The following is a 22,929-nucleotide window of genomic DNA, read 5'->3' as shown; positions in this document are numbered from 1 at the left end:
TCTTAGAAATAGGCTCAGTAATGTAGTGTAGTCTCGCCTACCAATCAATGTACTGAAGCTCTGAGCGATCAAGTTGTCTCTCCAAGTGGTCAGGATCCAGTCCGACAACGCCACGGCCGTGGCGTACATCAATCATCGGGGGCACGCGGAGCTCGCCTGCAGCGACGGAAGTCGCACACATCCTCCGGTGGGCCAAAAAGGTACGTTCCGGCTCTGTCGGCCGTGTACATTCCGGGGGTGCTGAACTGGCAAGCCGACTACCTAAGTCGCCAAATGCTAGACCAAGGAGAATGGTCGCTACACCCAGAGGTGTTTCAGAGTCTGTACCAAAGATGGGGCATTCCAGACGTGGACCTTCTGGCGTCCCGTCTCAATCGTAAGGTGTCACGGTTCGTGGCCAGGTCAAGGGATCCGTGGGCGGACGCGTTGGCACCATGGAGTCACTATCGCCTAATCTACGCCTTCCCTCCTCTGAAGCTTCTTCCTCGCCTGCTGCGCAGAGTGGAAGCCGAGGGGATACCAACAATCCTGATCGCTCCGGATTGGCCGCGCCGTCCCTGGTACGCAGACCTGGTGCGTCTGGTGGCAGACATCCCCTGGCGTCTACCCCTGAGTGAAGATCTTCTGTCGCAGGGTCCGATCTTTCACCCTGCTTTTCAGTGCTGGCTTTAACGGCGTGGCTGTTGAGAGCCAGGTGCTGGAGGATCGAGGCCTGTCAGGCTCAGTGGTCTCTACCATGTTACGAGCACGGAAGTCTACTTCACAAAAGATTTGCCATCGTATGTGGAAGGCCTACATCGCTGTGTGAAGAGATGAAATGGCACCCCTGTACGTGATGTCCCGGATTCTGCTGTTCTTACAGCGTGGAGTGGATCAGGCTCTCGCCTTAAGTACGGTTAAGAGTCAGATTTCGGCCCTAGCTGTCTACTTTCAGCGACCCTTGGCGGCGCACTCCCTGGTGCGTACGTTTGTGCAGGGGGTTTGGCATGTGGCCCCTCCTGTCACCCTCCACTGCCTCCATGGGACTTGAATTTAGTCCTTTTGGCGCTTCAAGAAGCTCCGTTTGAGGACATTCGGAAGATTCCTTTGTTGACTGTCCCAGAAGGTGGTTTTTCTGGGGGCAATTACCTCAGTCAGGCGAGTATCTGAACTGGCGGCCTTGTCCTGCAAGGCTCCTTACTTGGTCATCCACAAGGATAAGGTGGTGCTGCGACCGCAGCCGTCTTTCCTTCCAAAGGTGGTTTCGGCTTTTCACATTGAGTCTTGCCATCCTTATGTCCTCGGCCGAAAAACCCGAAGGAGGCTACTTTACATTCCTTGGACGTGGTTCGGGCCCTACGGGTGTATTTGTCTGCTACGGCTCCGTTTCGGAAGTCAAACTCACTGTTCGTGTCGGTGACTGGTCCTAAGAAGGGTCTGGCGGTCTCGTCGGCCACCATTTCTTGGTAGATCAGACAGGTCATGCTCCAGGCCTATGCCCTAAAAAAAATTCTAAATTTTACAAGGTGGATGTGAGCGCATCTTCGGATGCCTCCTTTGGTTTTACAGGCGGCAGTTTAAGGTTGAAGTTCCTCCATTGAGGAACTCTGGTTTGTTTGGGGTGAAGCTTGGTTTGCTGTTTTTTTCCCACCCCTCGAAATTTTTTGACACTGCTTGGGGACGTCCCTAAGGTCAATGATGCTGTGTCCATCCATGAACGGAAGAGAAAATAGGATTTTTGTACTCACCGTAAAATCCATTTCTCTGAGTTCAAGGACAGACACAGCACCCACCCCTCCTTTGCTTGTACTGCTTGTTTACGAACTGAGGCTGCATGATGCAAGAGAGTGGGATGTACCCGGGGGACCCGCCCCCTGGGAGGTGCTGTACTGAGAGAAGTGTTTTAACACTTGAAGTGCTGTTTTTTTTCTGCCTAGTCTCTCCTGAAGGGAAGCATATATAACCCTAAGGTCAATGCTGCTGTGTCCGTCCATGAACTCAGATAAATGGATTTTACGGTGAGTACAAAAATCCTATTTTTTTTTTATTATTCATTTTACTTTGACACTTTTCCCCCAAAAATATTTTAGATTATACGTTGGGGTGCTTTTGTTCCAAAATGGGGTCATTTCTCTTCTGTTCATGGACGCACACAGCAGCCTTTGACCTTAGGGTTATATCCGCTTCCTTCAGGAGAGTTTAGGCAGAAACAAAAGCACTTTAAGTGTTAACAACACTTTCCTCAGTGCAGCTCCTCCCAGGGGGCGTGGTTCCCCGGGTATAACCCACACCCTGCTCTAGCAGCTCTCCATTTTTTTTCTGCCTAACTACAGGAGAGATCAGGCATTCTGGATTCCCTGTACTCTGGAGATTTTTTTTCTTGCGATTTTCTCGCTTTTTATTATTTTGTTCCTGCCTTTTTGAATCCTGTGATTCTTCTATCAACAGCCGACTGGGTCACAGGCTGGGTCTTGACTCTTGTAGTCCCCCCATGTTCGGCCATCGAGCGTGTGCCGGCACTCAGCTCAGCTCTGGGTCGTCCACGACAGGCCCCATTGCTCCAGGGGCGGGCGGGGAACGTCATGTTCTAGGGTGCACATATGACCGGTCTCTATGGCCTTGTCACCTCTGACCTGTGGGCTGCAGCTGCTGTGGGTGCTGTTTTTGGTGTTTTTTATGCCTTGTGTACTGCCATGTGTGCGGGGGGCTCCCGTGGGCCTGTGTGGTTGCCATGTGTCACTGGGGCTTCACTGTACTGTTTAAAAAAAAAAACGCTGCTTTGCTGCTGACCGGCTGTGTTATATGGTGCAGTAGTAATTACGGCGGCCATTTTCTCAGAGCCCGCAGGCTGTTTTTTTTGCAAGTCGGCGGCCATCTTGGTACAGCTCTTGGCCTCTTGTGCTTAGGATGACGGCACTGAAGGCTCATGCACACTTTCCTATGGGTTTCCTCTGGAACCTGCATGAACCTGACCGACCAGTTGGTACAAGGTCTAATATTTGTCTGTGTCGGCCCTGGATATGCTCCCCTTGCTCTCCAGGGCCTCCGCGGTGATACTGCCCCGCCCTGTATGGCTAAAGGTTGGTCTGCGGACCAGTCCTCCAAGTAGTCCCTGGTGGAATTACCTTGTGAGGGTGAACGGCTTTTTGGGGTGTCCCTGAATGACATCGTAAAAGATGCCACGGGCGGTGTGTGCACTCTGCTCCCACAATATGGGAAGGGTAAGGTGCCTCGCCGTAAGCAAGGGCCCTCATTTACTATACCCAAGTGGTTTTGTTTTCGCCCGCCAAGTGCGGCTGGAAAACAGTTTCAGGGGGCTAAGACGTCCACTGAAGGACACAGGCGCCCCTGGTACCACAAGCCCGACGAGCCTGCGGACAAGCCTGATTCTGCATGTAGGTTTGCCCCCACTCACTTCTCGGGTGGGGGGCCGGCTCCGCGGCTCGGTGGAGGTCTCTTCTTTCCGACCGTTAGGTCTGCGAAGTAGTTTCCTCGGGGTACAAGATTGAGTTTCTCTCTTGTCCACCAAACTGATTTTTTCCTCCAACCCCCGGTTTCTTCCGGATTGCCTGAAGGATCTGTCAGGCTGTCCAGGATCTTCTGGTCATGGGAGTGATTGTGTCGGTTCCTTTACCGGAACGGTTTCAGGGGGTTTTACTCCAATCTGTTTCTAGTTCCCTGGAAGGACTGGGTCCGTCCGGTCCTGGACCTTGAAGCCCTCAATTGCTTTGTCAAAGCACAATGGTTCAGCATGGAGTCGATACTCTCAGTAGTAGCAGCGCTCCATCAGGGGGTTTTCCTGGCGTCCCTGGATATCATGGACGCGTACCTGCATTTGCCCTTCTGCGCAAAACACCAGAGTTTTCTGCGCCTTACGGTCGGGGGGGACCAGTTTCTTACCTGGACGACCTTCTGGGAGCTTCCTGAAGCTTGGAATTAGTAGACGATGTGTCTATCACCTGTCAGTACCTCCGCGATTTCGGTTGGCTGCTGAATATCCAGTGGTCGGTACTGGTACCGTCTCAGCGTCTGGGGTTGGTCCTAAATTCCTCTGAGGCGGGAGTTTTCCTCCCTGCGGACAAACTGCGGACTCTGCAATCTGCGGGGCAGCTATGGCGACCCTAAATGGGTGTCGCTTCTCTTTGGCATATCAGTGCTGGGTCTGATGGTGGCCTCTTCCGAGGCAGTTCCGTAGGCTCAATTCCACACTCGAGTGTGCAGAAGGAAATTCTGTCACGTTGGAACAAGATTCCTTCGTCTCTGGTTTACCAGATTCGGGTGAGTCGACTGACCTAGTCCTCCCTATGTGTGAGGAGATGGAGTGGCACCCTCGTACTTACTCGGTGTCCCAGATTCTGATGTTTTTACAGCAGGGAGTGGATCAGGCTCTCGCCTTGAGTATGGTTAAGAGTCAGATTCCGGCTCTGGCTGTTTACTTTCAGCGACCCATGGCGATGCACTCCTTGGGGCGTGCGTTTGTGCGGGGGTTCCGGCATGTGACCCCTCCGGTACGCCATCCACTACCCCCGTGGGACTTTAATTTGGTCCTCTCGGTGCTTCAGGATGCTCCCTTTGAGGGCATCCGAAAGATTCCCTTGTTGACTCTGTCACAAAAGGTGGTATTTCTGGTAGCAATTACCTTGGTCAGACGGGTGTCTGTACTGGCGGCCTTGTCCTGCAAGGCTTCCTACTTGGTCATCCATGAGGATAAGGTGGTGCTGCGACCTCAGCCGTCTTTTCTTCCGAAGGTTGTTTCGGCTTTTTCACATTAATGAGGACATTATGTTGCCATCTTTATGTCCTCAGCTATAGAACCCAGAGGAGGCCACTTTACATTCCCTGGATGTTTTTCGGGCCCTATGAGTGTACTTTTCGGCTACGGCTCCATTCCAGAAGTCAAACTTACTGTTCATGTCGGTGGTTGGTCCTAAAAAAGGTCTGGCAGTATCGTCGGCCACCATTTCTAGGTGGATCCGACAGGTTGTGCTTCAGGCCTATGCCCTGAAGGGGCGGGCGCCTCCCTTTTGGGTTACGGCGCATTCGACCAGGGCGATTGGTGTCTCTTGGGTTTTCCGGCATCAAGCCTCTGTGTTACACGTGTGTAAGGTAACGACCTGGTCGTCGGTCCACACTTTTTCAAAGTTTTACAAGGTGGATGTGGGTGCATCTTCTGATGCCTCCTTCGGCCGCTTGGTGTTCCAGGTGGCAGTTTAAAGTTGGAGTTCCTTCGTTGGGTAACTCCGGTTTTGTTTGGGGTGTAAGCTTGGTTGCTGTGTTTTTCCCACCCCTCAAAATTTTTGACACTGCTTGGGGACGTCCCTAAGGTCAAAGGCTGCTGTGTCCGTCCATGAACGGAAGAGAAAATAGGATTTTTGTACTCACCGTAAAATCCATTTCTCTGAGTTCATGGACGGACACAGCACCCACCCCTCCTTTGGTTTGTACTGCTTGTTACAAACTGGAGAGCTGCTAAAGCAGGGTGTGGGTTATACCCGGGGAACCACGCCCCCTGGGAGGAGCTGCACTGAGGAAAGTGTTGTTAACACTTAAAGTGCTTTTGTTTCTGCCTAAACTCTCCTGAAGGCAGTGGATATAACCCTAAGGTCAAAGGCTGCTGTGTCCGTCCATGAACTCAGAGAAATGGATTTTACGGTGAGTACAAAAATTCTATTTCTCATCGTCCATGGACGGACACAGCTCCTTAAGTCTTGACAAGTGGGTTATGTTCCTGTTTACAGGAGAGGACTAGGCAGAAACATGTTAAATGGTTAAATACATGTTAAATTAACAGAGTTGAACAGCCCCGCCCAGGGGGCGGTCCCTCCAGACATAACCCTCCTCACTGCAGCATGCAGCCTCAGTTTCGTTCTGCCTAGCAAAGGAGAAGGACGTATGGCTCCCTTTGGGCCCAGCGCCCTGAGGAGAAATTTTATTTTATTCTATCTTATTTTATTTTATTTTCACTTTTTCTTGAAGAATCTTCTTTCAACTGTCGGCTGAGTGACAGGCTGGATATTATAGATCCTTGTAGTCTACTCAGTCCGACCAGCAAGCGTGGACACACCTATGCAAAGAGGCTTGGTCTGCCACGCCATACCTCATGACTCCTGAGGTGGCCGTGAGCTTTGCTCCGAGGTCCACATATGACTGGGCTGTGGTGTTGCCTCACTCACAGTGGACCGGGCCGACAGCTACCTCCATTGCGGTTGTAGGTCTGTCAGGAATGCGTCAGCGAGTCCTCGCTCGGACGGGTAAGTACAGTCCCTCCTACTTCGGTGGGTTGGTACGGCTGGGCATTCCTGGGGTTCGGAGGTGCCCTGACAGTGGAGGAGCACTCCTCCCTTCCCTAGCTGCATTGCTAAGGCGCGCTGTCCGGGGGGGGGGGGGCTTTCCTGAGAGGGCTGTGTTATCTGGCATACGGGGTTTTTCCTGTGGGGATTTTCACTGTAAAGGCTCTAGGAGGCTTTCCCTGTTTAAAAGGTGGCGTTTGGCCGACGCTGGCGCCATTTTTTGGGAGGTTTTCAATTACATTGAAAACTCCCATTGGCGGCCATTTTGTCGTAGCCGCGCCATGTGCAGCGGGCGGCCATCTTTGTGCAGTTCTGTCCCCTAGTGCTGTATCTACGGCGCACACAGGTCCCTGCAGACGCCGCAGTTCCTTCATGGTTTATTTCCTCTCCACACGCTGTGTGATGAGAGCGGTCGGCAGCGCTGGGCAGTCTCCTCCTGAGGTGAGTCCCCTGGCTAACAGACTTATATTGGGATAAGTTTTTAACTCCCCGGGTCAGCGCAGCAAGTGGGTAAGATGCCCTGTATAGGGCCCTGGGAGCGTCAGTTTTTATGTTAAGACAGGTATTACATACACATGTAAATGTCTTTTATATTTGGAGTCAGTATCTGGTCCTTCCCCTACATGCTCAGCGGCAGGTGTTAGCACCTGGGATCTCCACAGAGACTTCTTTGTTAGCCCTGGACACTTTTGGGCCAGGCTGGGGGCGGAATGCTGACGGGCGGTGGTTAAAAGAGTGCCCCCTCCCTCCGTTATCCCCTGGGGAATGCTCCGTATTATTGAATTTGTGACCATATGTGTTTTTTATCTTTTTGTCTATGATTTATATGACTCTTTTTTTTGTGTGTCACCCTCAGGGGGGTACTTTTGTTTTTTCTGCTATGGAGCCGTGGACCAGGTACCTGGGTAGTAAAAAAAAAAAAAAAAAAAAAAGCAGGATAAGGCATTTATGGGTGCGCTTCTCACTGCTGTAAGGGACTCTCTTAAGCTGTATAGTGCAGCTGTGTTTCCGCCGAGGGCTCTGTCTTTTTTTGGATCACAAATCAGACCGCTCTGTGTAGGTTCTCTCCTTGCCCTTCTTTGATAATTTCTAAGATGCGGAATGAGAAAAGCCGCTGAGGTAGTCCCTCACCGCCTGGCGGTTCAGTGCCCTTTTGAGGAGAACCCTTTCAGGGGATCCTCCGGGTGTCATGTATAGCTGACCACTCTCCCTATTACGGGAGTCCCCGCTTGTATGGATCTGGCTGTTAGAAGATCCGTGGTACTAGCCCTGTTTACCATGCTGGGGTCCGTCTTGCGGCCTATTGTGGCTACTACTCTGGAGTCTCAGTCAATTTCTGAGTGAGCATTTTGCACCAGACAGTGGAGGAGCACTGTCTCTGTACCAAGGATATTAGGCTAGCGGACCCGTTGGTCCAGGGCCTCATATAGGTCTGTGATGCTTCTTTGAATGCTGTGCCCTTGTTATCCAGGGCTTCTGTTTCAGAGATGGTACGCGGTGGTGTAGTGGTTAATTCCATTACTTGTCAGCAAGAGTCATTGGTCCGAATTCCGGACACTGACACCAATCTAGCTGGAGCTTACTTTGTCGCTCTCTGTGTCTGCGTGGGTTTCCTCCGGGTACTCCGGTTTCCTCCCACCCTCCAAAGACGTGTGCATACACTTCCATAATATACATGCAAACTTTGTGTATGTATTAGTACGGGGCCGACAAGGGCTCAGCTGGGGGACTAAATTGTCCCTGGGTGCGTAAACGCCATATGCAGTCGTCTTCCCTCCCTGCTCTAGGTGTGGGGGGGCGGCTTACAGGTTCACAATTCAGTGAATCTCCCTGCTCTGACTGATGGGGGGCAGTCCTGCATGGTGCAGTGGTAAGCCACCTGCACTTCGGTGCACAAGGTCATAGGATCAAATCCATTAGACCCACCATGGGGCTGCTACCTGTATCTGCGAGGTGGTCTCTTCAGAGTCCTAGATAGGGTTTACGCCTATCCATAGAACAGAGTTATTTTCTCGTTTATTCCTCGCCCGGCTTGTCGTTCTGCCTGAGAACAGTGCGGGACTTGTAAGTCCCGCAGGGACGCATACATGCATGTCCCGTTTTGCATATGTAACATAATTTTCTGTGCTCCGTGATGGGGGAGGGCTTCTGTCAGTCTGTGGCCTTCCCTCTTAATCTGGCGTTGGCACTGAGGGTTTTCGCCTAGGAGCTCGCAATTATCCTAACTTTGTTGGGACAGTGAGGTTTTGCCTCGTGGGCTTCTTGAACGACCTTCTTCTGAGGGCAGCTTCTGTCTCAGACCTAATGGAGCTGTTTATAGCCATTCAGACCCCCCGAAGTCTCGGGTGGGTGCTAAACATTTGGAGCGGTCCTGAGTCCGACTCAAAGGGAGCGAAGGTCCTTCTTCCCCTGGAGAAATTGCAGACTCTTCAGTCTGCAGTGAGGGTATTAGCATCATGCTATCAGTCTTCTCTCCGGGTGCATGCTGGTCCGGGACCTGTGGGTAGCCTTCTTCGAGGCGGTACTGTATGCCCAGTTCCACACTTGGGCTTTCCAGGTAATACTGTCCAGGTGGTAAGAAATTTCTTGTCTCTGTAATCGCCAGATTCAGGTGCGTCTTCTTCCAGGAGAATCTACAGTCACACCTGGCAGACCTACATCTCTTGGTGCGAAGAGATGAAGTGACGTCCACGGACGTATTCGATGGCCAGGGTCCTGCTGTTTTTTTTTGTTTTTTTTTTGTTTTTTACAGCTTGGTGTGGATCTCAAATTACTTTTAAGCACCGTTTGGGGACAGAGTTCAGCCTTGGCTGTGTTCTTTCAGTGGCCCTTTGGGGCCCGTTCCCTGGTGGGTACCTCTTTGTGCAAGGGGTTTGTCATATTCTTTCCCCTCTTGGCCCATCTCTTCTCTTCTGCAAAGTAGAGAGTGTCCTGACCCTCCTGCTCGCCCAGGGGTCAAGTCCTGGGGGAAAAAGTGTGGGAACTCCCACCCAAGATCCACTCCCCCACCAAAAAATAAATAAAAAATAATACGCTCATATGCATAATTACTAAACCGCATGTTTTTTTTTTTCTCTCGATCCACTGTACTTTAGTAATCCTTTATGTTACTGCCCGCTTCCTGTATATCGCTGGATTTAGAAAGAACTTGCTTCTTTCTAAATCCCGCGATAACTCGCGGCAGACCTCCACAATGTCTCCTGGGAACAATGACAAAAACTCCCAGGAGACATTGCGGCATCGAGGAAGTGACGGAATACCCGCACACTACCCGATGAATCTATATACAGGAAGCGGGCAGTAACATAAAGGATTATTAAGTTTCGCCTGCCCCTGGCAGTGACTCGAGCTGGGCATCGCCGCTTAGTGAAGGATTGGCTTGGCGGCTCGGCTGCTCTAGTCCTGCAAAGGGAACTGAGTTCCTGCTGTGAAAAAAGTGCAGGAACTCCGTTCCCGCAGGACTTGAGCCCTGTGCTCGCCCCTCCCCCCCTTAAAAGGCTTTCTCCACACCAGGGAGAAAGCCTTGCATTACGGTGTGTAGTTACAGACAGAACAGGAAGTGAGGATTTCTCAGAAGAAATAAAAACATTTAAAAGCAAAATTGAAGGATGAGGTAAGTGACGGAGGACTGCACTAAGGTAAAGGAAGCTATTTAGGGAAAACATTTTTTACCTTTACAACCCCTTTAACTGGAGAGACTGATGGGCGACACCAGGGACTTTCTGATCCATAGAAACCAGCTGGACGTCTTGCACTTACTCTCGACATGTTTCGCGTACAGGACTCTTCATCAGGAGCATAAAAGTCTAATAACGGACATACATAACAAAAACCGAGAAACATCAAAAAGATGTCAATCAGTCAAACCAGTTTATACATAAAACATATAAAAATCACAAATTTATCACTTACTTTGTGTTAGATGCACTGATATCATATGCTGATACTGTTTCATGAAATTATGCATACAAGTTTCTATTTATGCATTTTTTCAAAATAAATATTTATAGATCTTTTACATTAACTACCTGTACTGCCAAAAGTCCAGTTTATTAGTCCACAGATTTTGTTCTTATCATGGAACCTTCCTTCCATGAATCCTAAGGGTGTGGAGTGTAAGACCTTGGGCCTTTACAGGTGGAATAGCTGGTCTTCTAATGTCGACCCTTTGTCCAAAGCTATTTTTGGGGATCTGTTATCCTGGGGATTGTTCAGTGTTTTTTCTGTTGATCATATCACGTTGTTCTATATCCTCCTCAGTCGCTCCCTGGTTCAGGCTCAGTGTTCCTTCAGGTGGGATTATCCCCCTTTAGGTAGTGGTCTATTTGTCCTGGTCTCGATCATCAGTTTGAACCTCTTTCCCTGGTGATTGTTGGTTTTCCCTGTCTTGCAGGGAGGTTCTCCTCATTTTGTTCAGACTCTGCTGTTAATTCTTAAGGTAGTTCAGCGTAGCAGACAGTTCCCAAATCCTTATGTGCCACTCAGTTGCTGTTGCCCACTCCTCAGGTGGGCTGCTTTTTAACCTCCTGTTAATTCCCTTGTTCCTCACCGTAAACAATTAGATGTGCAGGTCCCATTCTGTTTTTTTTTTTTTTTTCTGGTACTGCTTTTTCATACAACTATGGTATTCTGGGTCAAGCAGGGGTTATGCAGGATCTGGCTTGCATGTTTCCTGGTTGTTAGTGTCTTAAACCTCCTGTAGGGGGAAGTATAACCTGTCTGTTTCTGAATTAATGTGTTTCTCTAGGCTCTAGTAACAATAACATTTTACAGTAAGTACAAAAAAATGTTTTTGTTTTCATCGACTTTTGGTAATTTCATATAACTTCCCATTCCAATTTTTTATAGAAATGTCAAGGATGCTTTGTTTTCTCTTCTTATACAGATCTAAAAAAGGGAAAGAAAAGGCATTTAAAAGAAGAAGACATGTTTGCTGCTGCAGAAGAGGTATTTTTGTAATTCACAAGGCATGCTTTTCATCTTGCATACTAGAATAAAACAATGGTTTCTTTTAGGATGGTGGGGACAAAGTGGATTTGCATTGCATTTGAGTGTGAGTAGTGTCTGCTTAGAAAGCTTGCATATGAGAGGTAGATTTTGCCTTTAATGTTCTGCAGCTAGAGTGACATATCCTTTACAAGAAATGTAAATGTCCTTTTACAAGCAATGTAAAACATGGTGGACTGATTGTTAGGTTATATAGTTAGTTCATATATTTTTTGAAATATTTAGTTATTTGTTGGTAACCATGGAAACATCAAAATAAGGCCGCTCCCATATTGTAAAGAAATTAGTTGACCAATTATCTGTGCCAATGGTTAAATCGTTACACTGCCTTAGTCTGAGTTTATTTACCACTACAACCCAAACTCAACTTAAAGGGGTTGTAAAGGTACAATTTGTATTTCCTAAATAGCTTCCTTTACCTTAGTGCAGGCCTTCTTCGCTTACCTCATCCTTCGATTTTGCTTTTAAATGTCCTTATTTCTTCTGAGAAATCTTCACTTCCTGTTCTTCTGTCTGTAACTCCACACATTAATGCAAGGCTTTCTCCCTGGTGGGGGAGTGTCGTGCTCGCCCCCTCCTTTGGACTACAGGAGAGTCAGGACGCCCACTAACACACAGCTCCTTTCTCTATCTGCAACGTAGAGAGCGTCCTGACTCTCCTATAGTCCAAGGGAGGGGGCGAGTATGACACTCCACACCAGGGAGAAAGCCTTGCATTACTGTGTGGAGTTACGGACAGAAGAACGGGAAGTGAGGATTTCTCAGAAGAAATAAGGACATTTAAAAGCAAAATCGAAGCATGAGGTAAGTGAAGGAGGACTGCACTAAGGTAAAGGAAGCTATTTAGGAAATACAAATTGTACCTTTACAACCCCTTTAATTTTTTTTGTTTGTTTTAAATAGAAAGGGGAGTGTTTAACATATCTGAGGTTTATTTATTTGAAATTATTGGTAACGTGTTCCCACATAGTTTAGGCCAATATGTATTCTACACATTTTTGGGGGGAAAAAATCGCAATAAGCGTATATTGGTTTGCACAAAAGTTGTAGCGTCTACAAAATAGGGCAGGGCTCAAAATTTCAAGTCCTGAGCTACTAGCCAGGCCTCAAGGCGTACTCGCCACCAGTTGCCCCGCCCAACCCCTACCATGTCCCGCCCCCTAATCCCACCCCCTAGACACGCCCTCATAAATTATCTCATGAAATGACACTTAAATGTTTTATGTAGAATTAAGTTATAAAAATAAATATTAACAACTTCTTTATCCGTGCCCAAAAATGCAGCCTGCCCATGTGTCCCCAGTGCAGCCATGTGTCCCCAGTGCAGCCATGTGTCCCCAGTGCAGCGTACCTGTGCTGGGTAATAGAGAGGAGAGGGGAGGAGCCGGAGCCGCCTGGTTGTTTAAAGCGAGGGGAACATAACAGCTTTCAATTCAATAGCTGTGTTCCCTGCCGCGAGCCGTCATATACAGCCCCTCCCCCCTTGTCCGGGAAACTTTGATAGACAGATCACCCATCCAATCCTAGGATGGGTGATTTGTCTATCAAAGTGCCCGGACAAGGGGGAAGGGCTGTATATGACGGCGCGCGGCGGGGAACACAGCTATTGAATTGAAAGCTGTTATGTTCCCCGCGTTCTGAACAACCAGACGACGACGGCAGCGGCGACTCCTCTCTTTGCTCGCCCCTGCTCCTAGGCAGCCCACACTCGCCAGCCCTCAAAATTTACTCGCAAAATTCGAGCAGGCGCGTGTACATTTTAAGGGCTGAAATAGGGGATAGATTTATGGCATTTTTTATTTATTTTTTTGCTAGTAACGGTGGCGATCTGCGATTGTTATCTGCGATATAGCGGCGGACAGATCAGACACTTTTAACAAATTTTTGAGACCATTGACCATTATACAGTGATCAGCAGTGTTGTAAGTAACGGCGTTTAAATAAACGCCGTTTCCTAACGATGCCGCTTTTGCGGGTAACGAGTAATCTACCGGATTACTCGTCCCCTCACGGTAACGCTGTTCCCATTACTTGGGCGGCGTTACCGCAATTACATTTTCCGCCACTAGATGGCAGCAGAGCGTCCATCGACGTCAGACACTCCCACCCGCGATCCTAGCATTGGCCAGTGTGCTGTCATGATGGACATCACAGTAGACCAATGAATGCAATTCGCGGCCGGGATGTGATGACGCGGAGACAATCCCAGCCGATCCTATTGGGTGCCGATCCCAGCCGATCCTATTGGGTGCCTAGGACGTATCAGCAGACGAGCTCACTGCATAGCAGTTAGAAGCTCCGATGCTGGAGTCTGTCTCCCCTTTCCCCGTAGTGTCCTGCACTGGCTGAGTGGCTGTGTGATCTCTGCATCAGATCTCCCCGCCCCCTCCCATCAGCAGTGCCGTGTGCTGAGAGAATCGTGAGGCAGAGCACACTGCAGGAAGATGAGCTGAGCTGTTCTGGGGGAAGTCTGGGGAGGTAAGCTGGCGCTGCAAAGTTTCTGCTAGCAGGATTTGTTTTGCAGTGAAGAAGGCTAGGTGACAAGGTAAACTTGACAAGACAGCAGAGAGAGGGGGGGGGTTGTGGAGATTAGAGTTAGCAGGAACCCCCCAGAGCTGACAGACATTTCCCAAACTTACAAGCAGCCCTCTCTATATAAACAACCCCCAATTGCTCTGTCCACTTAATGTGAACTTCATTTATGACCATCCAATTTAACCCTGTGTTATGCTAACTCAGTACAATGCAAAACTTAAAACCTAAACACTATAAATAAAATAACAGTCCATAACCACTAATGTCTGTATGGAGGGGGTTAATGTACTGCCACTGGTCACTGATGCATTGGTGACCAGTGGCAGGTAATTAACCCCTTTGTGCTGCATTAGTGACACCAGTGTCAGTGTTTATTAACCCCTATGTGGTGCAGCATGAAAGGGTTCATAAACACTGATGCTGGTGTCACTAATGAAGCACAAAGGGGTTAACTGTCACTGGTCACCAATGCATCAGTGACCAATGGTGTATTTCATACTGCCCAACTCCTATACACTCCGCACCCCTCTCATGTACATACCACCCGCCTCATACACTCCGCACCCCTCTCATCTACATACCACCCACCTATATACACTCCACACCCCTGTATACTATACTGTATATAGTGTTTTTATTCTTCAATCAGTTAATATAAACATCTTTGATATTATAGAACGTAATTGCATTGTAGAATTAAAAAAAAAATCTCAGTTACTTTGCCGAGTAACTAGTTACTTTGCCTATGAAGTAACTGAGTCACTAACTCAATTACTTTTTCGGACAAGTAATTTGTAATTGTAACTAGTTACTTTTTTAAAGGAAGATGAGCAACACTGGTGATCAGTGCTATAAAAATGCACAAATTACTGTTTAAATGTCACTGGAAGGGAAGGGGTTAACACTAGGGGGCTATCCGGCTATCAAGGGGTTAACTGTGTTCCCTAGGTGTGTTCTAACTGTAGGGGGGATGGGACTGACTAGGGGAAGAGAGAGATCGGTGTTCATACTTGGTATGAACACGCAACCTCTCCTCTCCCCTGAGAGAAGCGGGATTTGTGTGTTTACACACACACATCATCGCGGTTTACGCTTTGTCACGAGCGTTCACGGGTGCCCGGGAGTCATCGCGCCGGGCACTTGCATCGGCTCTGGTTACATGATTTAGGCGGGCGCACCCCCTTGTGACCAAAAGACGAAGCAAAGTAACGCAACGTCGTTTCGGTAAGTGGATAAAATATTCCCCAAAAATGCAACATTTGTGCCGCTTTCCAAAAACTTGTATGTAAATATATACTCGCCGGCCACTTTATTAGGTACACCTGTTCAATTGCTTGGTAACAGACACGGCTAATCAGCTAAGCACATGGCAGCAACTCCATGCATTTTGGCATCTAGACGTGGTGACGTCAACTTGCTGAAGTTCAAACCGAGCATCAGAATGGGACTTTGAGCATGGCATGTTTGTTGGTGCCAGACGATCTTTTGGATTTTCACGCACAATCATCTCTAGAATTTACAAAGAATCGTCCGAAAAAGAGAAAATATGTAGTAAGAGGTAGTTGTGTGGACGAAAATGCCTTAAGGTCAGAGATCAGAGGAGACTGAACAGACTGGTTCAAGATGATAGAAAGGCAACCGTAACTCAAATAACCACTTGTTACAACCAAGGTATGCAGAATACCATCTCTGAACGAACAACACATCAAACCTTGAAGCAGATGGGCTACAGCAGCAGAAGACCACACCAGGTGCCATTCCTGTCAGCTAATAACAGGAAACTGAGGCTACAGTTTGCACAGGCTGGATAATAGACGATTGGAAAAAATGTTGTTGCCTGGTTGCCAGCTGCGACATTCAGATGGTAGGGTCAGAATTTGGTGTAAACAGCATAAAAACATGGATCCATCCTGCCTTGTATCAATGGTTCAGGCTGGTGGTGTAATGGTGTGGGTGATATTTTCTTGGCACACTTTGGTGCCCTTAGTACCAATTGAGCATTGTTTACACACCACAGCCTACCTGAGTGTTGTTGCTTACCATGTCCATTCCTTTATGACTACAGTGTACCCATCTTCTGAGGATAATGCCCCATGTCACAAAGCTCAAATCACCTCGAACTAGTTTCTTGAACATGGCGATATGTTTACTGGCCTCCACAGTCACCAGATCACAATCGGAAAAAAAAAGCACTTTTGGAATGTGATGGAATGGGTGATTCGCATCATGGATGTGCAGCTGACAAATCTGCAGCAACTGCGTGATGCTATTGTGTCAATATGGACCAAAATCTGAAGAATGTTTCCAACACCTTGTTGAATCTATGCCGCAAAGAATATAGGCAGTTTTGAAGGCAAAATTAATCCAAATAGTGTATAATGTAATACAGTATATCGACGCACGTGAATCGCATATAATGACGTTCCACCACCTTAAACCACTCAATCTTATTACATGGAATGATAATTCATTAAAGTTCAGGGATAGCCTTTAGAAAATCTCCTGGTAAGATGTAATCTTTCACCTCCAACTATGAGGACAAACTGCCACCACCACACAAATTGGCCACTCATTTTAACCACTTACCCCCCGGAACATATTGCTGCCTAAAGACCAGAGTACTTTTTGCGATTCGGGACTGCGTCGCTTTAACAGACAATTGCGCGGTCGTGCGACGTGGCTCCCAAACAAAATTGGCGTCCTTTTTTTCCCACAAATAGAGCTTTCTTTTGGTGGTATTTGATCACCTCTGCGTTTTTTATTTTTTGCGCTATAAACAAAAATAGAGCGACAATTTTGAAAAAAATGAATATTTTTTACTTTTTGCTGTAATAAATATCCCCCAAAAATATATAAAAAAACATTTTTTTTCCTCAGTTTAGGCCGATACGTATTCTTCTACATATTTTTCGTAAAAAAAATCGCAATAAGCGTTTATTGATTGGTTTGCGCAAAAGTTATAGCGTTTACAAAATAGGGGGTATTTTTATGGCATTTTTATTAATATTTTTTTTACTAGTAATGGCGGCGATCAGCGATTTTTTTTTCGGTATTGCGACATTATGGCGGACACTTCGGACATTTTTGACACATTTTTGGGACCATTGGCATTTTTATAGCGATCAGTGCTATAAAAATGCATTAGATTACTATAAAAATGCCACTGGCAGTGAAGGGGTTAACACTAGGGGGCGGGGAAGGGGTTAAGTATGCCTGGGTGTGTTCTTACTGTGGGGGGGGGGGTGGCCTCACTAGGGGAAACACTGATTTTCTGTTCATACATTGTATGAACAGAAAATCAGCATTTCCCCTGCTGACAGGACCGAGAGCTGTGTGTTTACACACACAGCTCCCGTTCCCCGCTCTGTACCGAGCGATCGCGTGTGCCCGGCGGCGATCGCGCCCGCCGGGCACACGCACGGGAGTCGGGGGCGAGCGGGGAGCGCGCGCGCGCGCGCCTCCGGCGGCGCGCACGCGCCCCCTAGTGGCGGCTATACGATAGGACGTATAGCTACGGGCTCTCGCCCAGGAGAGCCGACCTGCCGCCGTATAATGACGGTGGCTGGTCGGCTACTAGTTAAGATGTGGACCTTTGGGTAAAAAGGTCTAATCATGCATGTTCCCCTTCAAATGGCTAGAATCGGCTGTAAACGGCGAGCATCCAGTGTGGGTCACTCTGATTTATTTCTATGTCGGATTCACCTCATATGCCGCTCATTTAAAATATAATCATGAGCCAATAGCACTGTTTAAAAACCTTTAGGCCACTTTATTAAAAACTAGTGATGTGTGTAAAAAATTTGACCACGCATGGTGCTCTCTTCTAAAATCGATACCCCCGCGGACAGCCCAAGGAGCCCATGGAACAGGCTGCGGTCGCTATGGTTTGAGAGGTCACCTCTGCTACAGCACACACCAGATTACAGGTTCTGCCCTACACATCAGTGCTCCGACTTCTTCAAAGGGGACCGGAGTCATGATGATTTCAAACTTATAGAAGCTTTCCGCAGCCCGCCTATGACAGCCAGCTGTCAAACAGAGCCCAAACTACAAGTAAACGAGGCAAAGCATAATCAAGTGACAGCAGGCAGGCTGCTGATGGATCACAACAGAAAGTGAAAACACATCAAGGGCATCTAACAAACTGGTGAATTTTCTTGTAAATAAAAACAATGCCAATTTATGAATGGAAATCTATGAATATTTATATCATACTGCCTAATGTCAAATTATGAATTTCAAAAATTCAAATGAACTATATTGCCATAATAAATAACTAAAATTACCATTAATAAATAGTATAACATTTTGTATATCTGAGAATTTATCAGAATGGATACAATAAAAAAAAATCAATTTATGTCATAGTCACCAATGTTCAAAATGTTTATATAATGTAATAAACAGAGCATATATGTACAGCGTGTAAAATAGGTATTGAAGACATAATTTTTCTAGGTAAATATATTTCTAAAGGTGCTATTGACATGAAATGTTCATCACATAACAACCCATGCAATACATACATACATACAAAGAAACCAAAACAAAATAAGTTCAGAAATGAAGTTGTGCGTAATAAAATGGAATGATACAGGGAAAAAGTATTGAAAACGATAACTGAAATTTATTTAATACTTTTTTTTTACAAAGTATTGGCCCATTCTTCCACAGTCTTCAAATCTTGAAGGTTCCTTGGACCTCTTCTAGGAACTCTGATCTTTAGTTATTTCCTTAGATTATCTATTGTTTTTAACCACTTAAGACCCGGACCAAAATGCAGGTAAAGGACCAGGCACCTTTTTGCGATTCGGCACTGCGTCGCTTTAACTGACAATTGCGCGGTTGTGCGATGTGGCTCCCAAACAAAATTGGCGTCTGTTTTTTTTTTTTTTTTTTTTCCACAAATAGAGCTTTCTTTTGGTGGTATTTGATCACCTCGGAGGTTTTTTATTTTTTGCGCTATAAACAAGAATAGAGCGACAATTTTGGAAAAAAATTCAATATTTTTTACTTTTTGCTATAATAAATATCCCCCAAAAATATATATATATAAAAAAAAAATGTTTTCCTCAGTTTAGGCCGATACGTATTCTACCTATTTTTGGTAAAAAAAAATCTCAAGCGTTTATAGATTGGTTTGCGCAACATTTATAGCGTTTACAAAATAGGGGATAGTTTTTTATTGCATTTTTATAAAAAAAAATAGTTTTTACTACTAATGGCAGCGATCAGCGATTTTTTTCGTGACTGCGACATTATGGTGGACACATCAGACAATTTTGACACATTTTTGGGACCATTGTCATTTTTTTACAGCAAAAAATGCTATAAAAATGCATTGTTTACTGTGAAAATGACAATTGCAGTTTGGGGGTTAATCACTAGGGGGCGCTGAAGGGGTTAAGTGTGACCTCATACGTGTTTCTAACTGTAGGGGGGCAGGGCTGGACATGTGACGTCATTGATCGCCTTTCCCTATATCAGGGAACAGACAATCAATGACAGCGCCACAGTGAAGAACAGGGAAGCTGTGTTTACACGCAGCTCTCCCCGTTCTTCAGCTCCGGGGACCGATCGCGGGACTCCGGCGGCAATCGGGTCCACGGGTGCCGTGGTCACAGAGCTTCTGACCGGGTCACGGGCCTGTGACCCACGGCTGGACACTTAGAGGACATACAGGTACGTGCTTGTGCCCAGCTGTGCCATTCTGCCGACGTATATGTGCAGGAGGCGGTCCTTAAGTGGTTAAGTCAGGTGATTGCCTGGACCATTCTAACAGCTTTATTTTCTTTCTTTAAAGCCAATTGAGAGTTTCCTTGGCTTTGTGTATGGGATCATTGTCTTGCTAAAATGTCCACCCTTGTTTCATCTTCATCATGCTGGCAGATGGCAGCAGATTTTTATCAAGCTTGTCTTGGTACATTTTTCCATTCATCCTTTCCTCCAAGATATGAAGTTTGTCAGTACCGTATGCTGAAAAACAGCCTCAAACCATGATGTTCTTACCTCCAAACTTCACTGTTGTTATGGTGTTTTTGGGTTGATGTGCAGTGCCATTTAACCTCCAGACATGGTGAAATTATAGCATCCAAAGAGTTTAATTTTGGTCTTGTATGACCAGATTATATTTTCCCAGTATTTTTCACAGGCTTCAACATGCTTTTTCTTCAGCAATGGAGACTTGCGTGCTGAGCATGCATACAGACCATGACGGTTAAGGGGATTATTCCCCGCTTTCTTTGAAACAATTGTACCTGCTCATTCCAGGTCATTCTGAAGCTGAAGTGGTTCTTGGCAACTCTTCTGATAATTCTTTTCACTCCTCTTTCAGAAATCTTGCAAGGATCACCTGGTTATGGCCGTTTTTTGGTGAAATTACAGCATGTTCTTTCCACTTCTGGATTATGGCCCCAGCATTGCTCACTGGAAGATTCAGAAGTTTAGAAATACTTCTGTAACCAAGCCATCAGTATGTTTTGCAACAATATGTTTGCAATGGTCTTGAGAGAGTTCTTTGCTTTTACCCATCATGAGATGTTTCTTGTGTGATACCTTGGTAATGAGACACCTTTTATAGGCCATAAATTGAGACTGAACCAGCTGATATTAATTTGCACTGACAATGGGCAGGATTGCTTTCCAATTACTGATGGATTTCAGCTGGTGTCTTGGCTTTCCATGTCTTTTTGCACCTCCCCTTCTTCGTGTGTTCAAAACTTTTTCTGTGTCTTTCCGTTTTATTACACAGAACTTAATTTCTGAACTTATTTGTTTTTGTCTTTGTATGTGTGGATTGCATGGGTTGTTACCAACATGTGGTAAAAATGTCATGTCAATGGCACCTTTAAAAATATATTTACTTAGAAAATGGTGACGTGTCCAATACTTATTTTAGAAAAGAGTTTGACATATACACTACAAAAAAAAACAATCAAATCAGAGATTTTATTGTAAAACTGAAGGAGTAGTTAATTTATTACTTGCTGTCTTCGGTATATTGGCTGTACTTCCCATCCATTAAGTGTACGTGTTGGAGAACATTTATGTAATATAAGGAATGGCTTCAAAGGCCATTCGTTAGCCAAACATTTTGCTAGTCACCATGCTAAAGATCCTACCTTGGTACAATTTTGGGGTATCAAAAAAAAAAAAAAAAAAAAAAAACACTGAAGGGCTGGTGATTGGAGGAGGCAGCTGACCTTAAGAGACTTGGTGGCTTTATGAAGCTGACACTTTAGCATCTAGGGTTTTGTATATTGATATCAACTGTTTTATATAATCTTTCAGATTTTTGTATCGATACATACAGTATATGTTCTGACATGAGTATTTGTGTCCATTCTGATGAATCCTTGGATATACAAAATTGAAAATGTCATAATTATAATAAATTTTAGATTATTTATCATGGTAGTAAAATCCATTTGACTATGATTTATTTCATATTTTTTGGAATTATGAACTTCAGAATTATTTAACATTAATTTGGCAGTATGGTATAAATATTCTTAGATTTCCATCCATAAATTGGCATTGTATTTACCTGAGAATTCACTGGTTTATTAGATTAACTAAATTGTTACGAAGAAGAACTACATTACAGGACACAGGAGGAAGTATTCTGAAGCAAGTGGGCGCTGCTATCTTAAGGAGATTGCACACTGGCAAACAAGGCTGTAAGGACAGCCCAGTGTAACCCCTCCACTCTCAGAATGCCTCATATTTTGCTGTTGTCTTAGGGGAGAAAAGCTACATACTTTCTTTTTCAAGATACATTTCTCTCCTAATAAGTTTCTTCAGTAGCTGCAGCCTAGAGCCTCTAAAGCTTCTAGATCTAGGTAGCTTTCTGGATCGTTTTCTTTCATTCTGAGTTCAAGAGGATATGCACAATGATTTTGACAATGAGGGAACATATTTTTTTTTTTTCTTTTTTTTTTTGCAGTTAGATACCATGAGAATTTATCCACTAAGATAAGTGTAAACGGCGCTTTTCGCCATATTGCGTTCCACGCTGGAATGCATATGGCGACTGCGCGATGTCATTGCCCGGCGCCGCGTGCGTTCCAGTTTGGAACGCGGAAGTGCCGAGCGCCATTAGCGCTCTATTCGGCACACATGCCTCTCAGCCTTAAAGAGAACGGCGCCTCTGGGGACCTTGATGTAAGGGGGGGGGCTCTCTGGGGACCCTGATGTAAGCAAAGGCTCTCTGGGGACCCTGATGTAAGCAGAGGCTCTCTGGGGACCCTGATGTAAGCGGAGGCTCTCTGGGTACCCTGATGTAAGCAGAGGATCTCTGGGGACCCTGATGTAAGCAGAGGCTCTCTGGGGACCCTGATGTAAGCGGAGGCTCTCTGGGGACCCCTGATTCTAAAGAAGAAAGTAAATACTTTCCTCCCCTGCTGACCTCACCATTGAACACTGCCTACAGACTACAAGAGAGCAAGAGAAGACAGAGCTGTACAGATGAAGATCAGCTTGTTGTTAAGGTGAGACAATACGAAAGGGAACAAAAATAAACACCCCAATAATATGGACAGGGCTACAGATGTGTAAGAGCAGCAGTGATCACCATGCAGGAAAAACTAAAAGCAAAGAGTCCGCCTATTAACCCCTTACACCCTCATCCTAATATATGTACAACCAATACCATCTTTTTTTTTTTTTTTCTCTTTTTGTTCACTTCAGACTTCAACCTCATAGAGTGTACACTTATACGCTCATGTTCCGTTTGCCAGCCCTTAGCGTCTCTAAGCAGGTTTCGCATCATTAGTGTAGTTATTTTTCTTACTTTGTTTTTTCTCTTACCACAGTATGTGAAAAAATTTTATTATATATATATTTTTTTTTTTTTTTTTTTTTTGGGGGGTTTAAGGTATTACTCCTTCCTTTTTTAATTTATTGGTAGTCTCAGGTAAGACGATTCTTCACTTCCTTTGCCTTATCCCCATTTCTCCCTCCCCCCCTCAACCCCCCCACCCTCCCCCTATCTCACCATAAGCAATCCAGAAAACTTTCTCCTGATGCCTACATCTCTGTTTTACTTTATCTTTAGGTCTCAGCCCCTAAGTTTTTCGGCATAGCTCCAGGATCTCTTAAAAATCCTCCAATTTTCCCA

General features: G+C 46.0%; 1 protein-coding gene across 1 annotated transcript in view; it reads left to right on the top strand.

Annotated features, from left to right (window-relative positions):
- Positions 1-22,929, top strand: part of CEBPZ (CCAAT enhancer binding protein zeta) — a 173,040-nt gene that overhangs the window by 136,242 nt on the left and 13,869 nt on the right. The window contains 1 exon segment of the mRNA XM_040347790.1: positions 11,155-11,216. Coding sequence (XP_040203724.1) covers positions 11,155-11,216 — 62 coding nt within the window.

Source organism: Rana temporaria, chromosome 4, assembly GCF_905171775.1.
Source record: "Rana temporaria chromosome 4, aRanTem1.1, whole genome shotgun sequence".
NCBI lineage: Eukaryota > Metazoa > Chordata > Amphibia > Anura > Ranidae > Rana > Rana temporaria.
The sequence above is the reverse complement of the archived record's forward strand: the minus strand, read 5'-3'. Positions and strand labels throughout refer to the sequence as shown.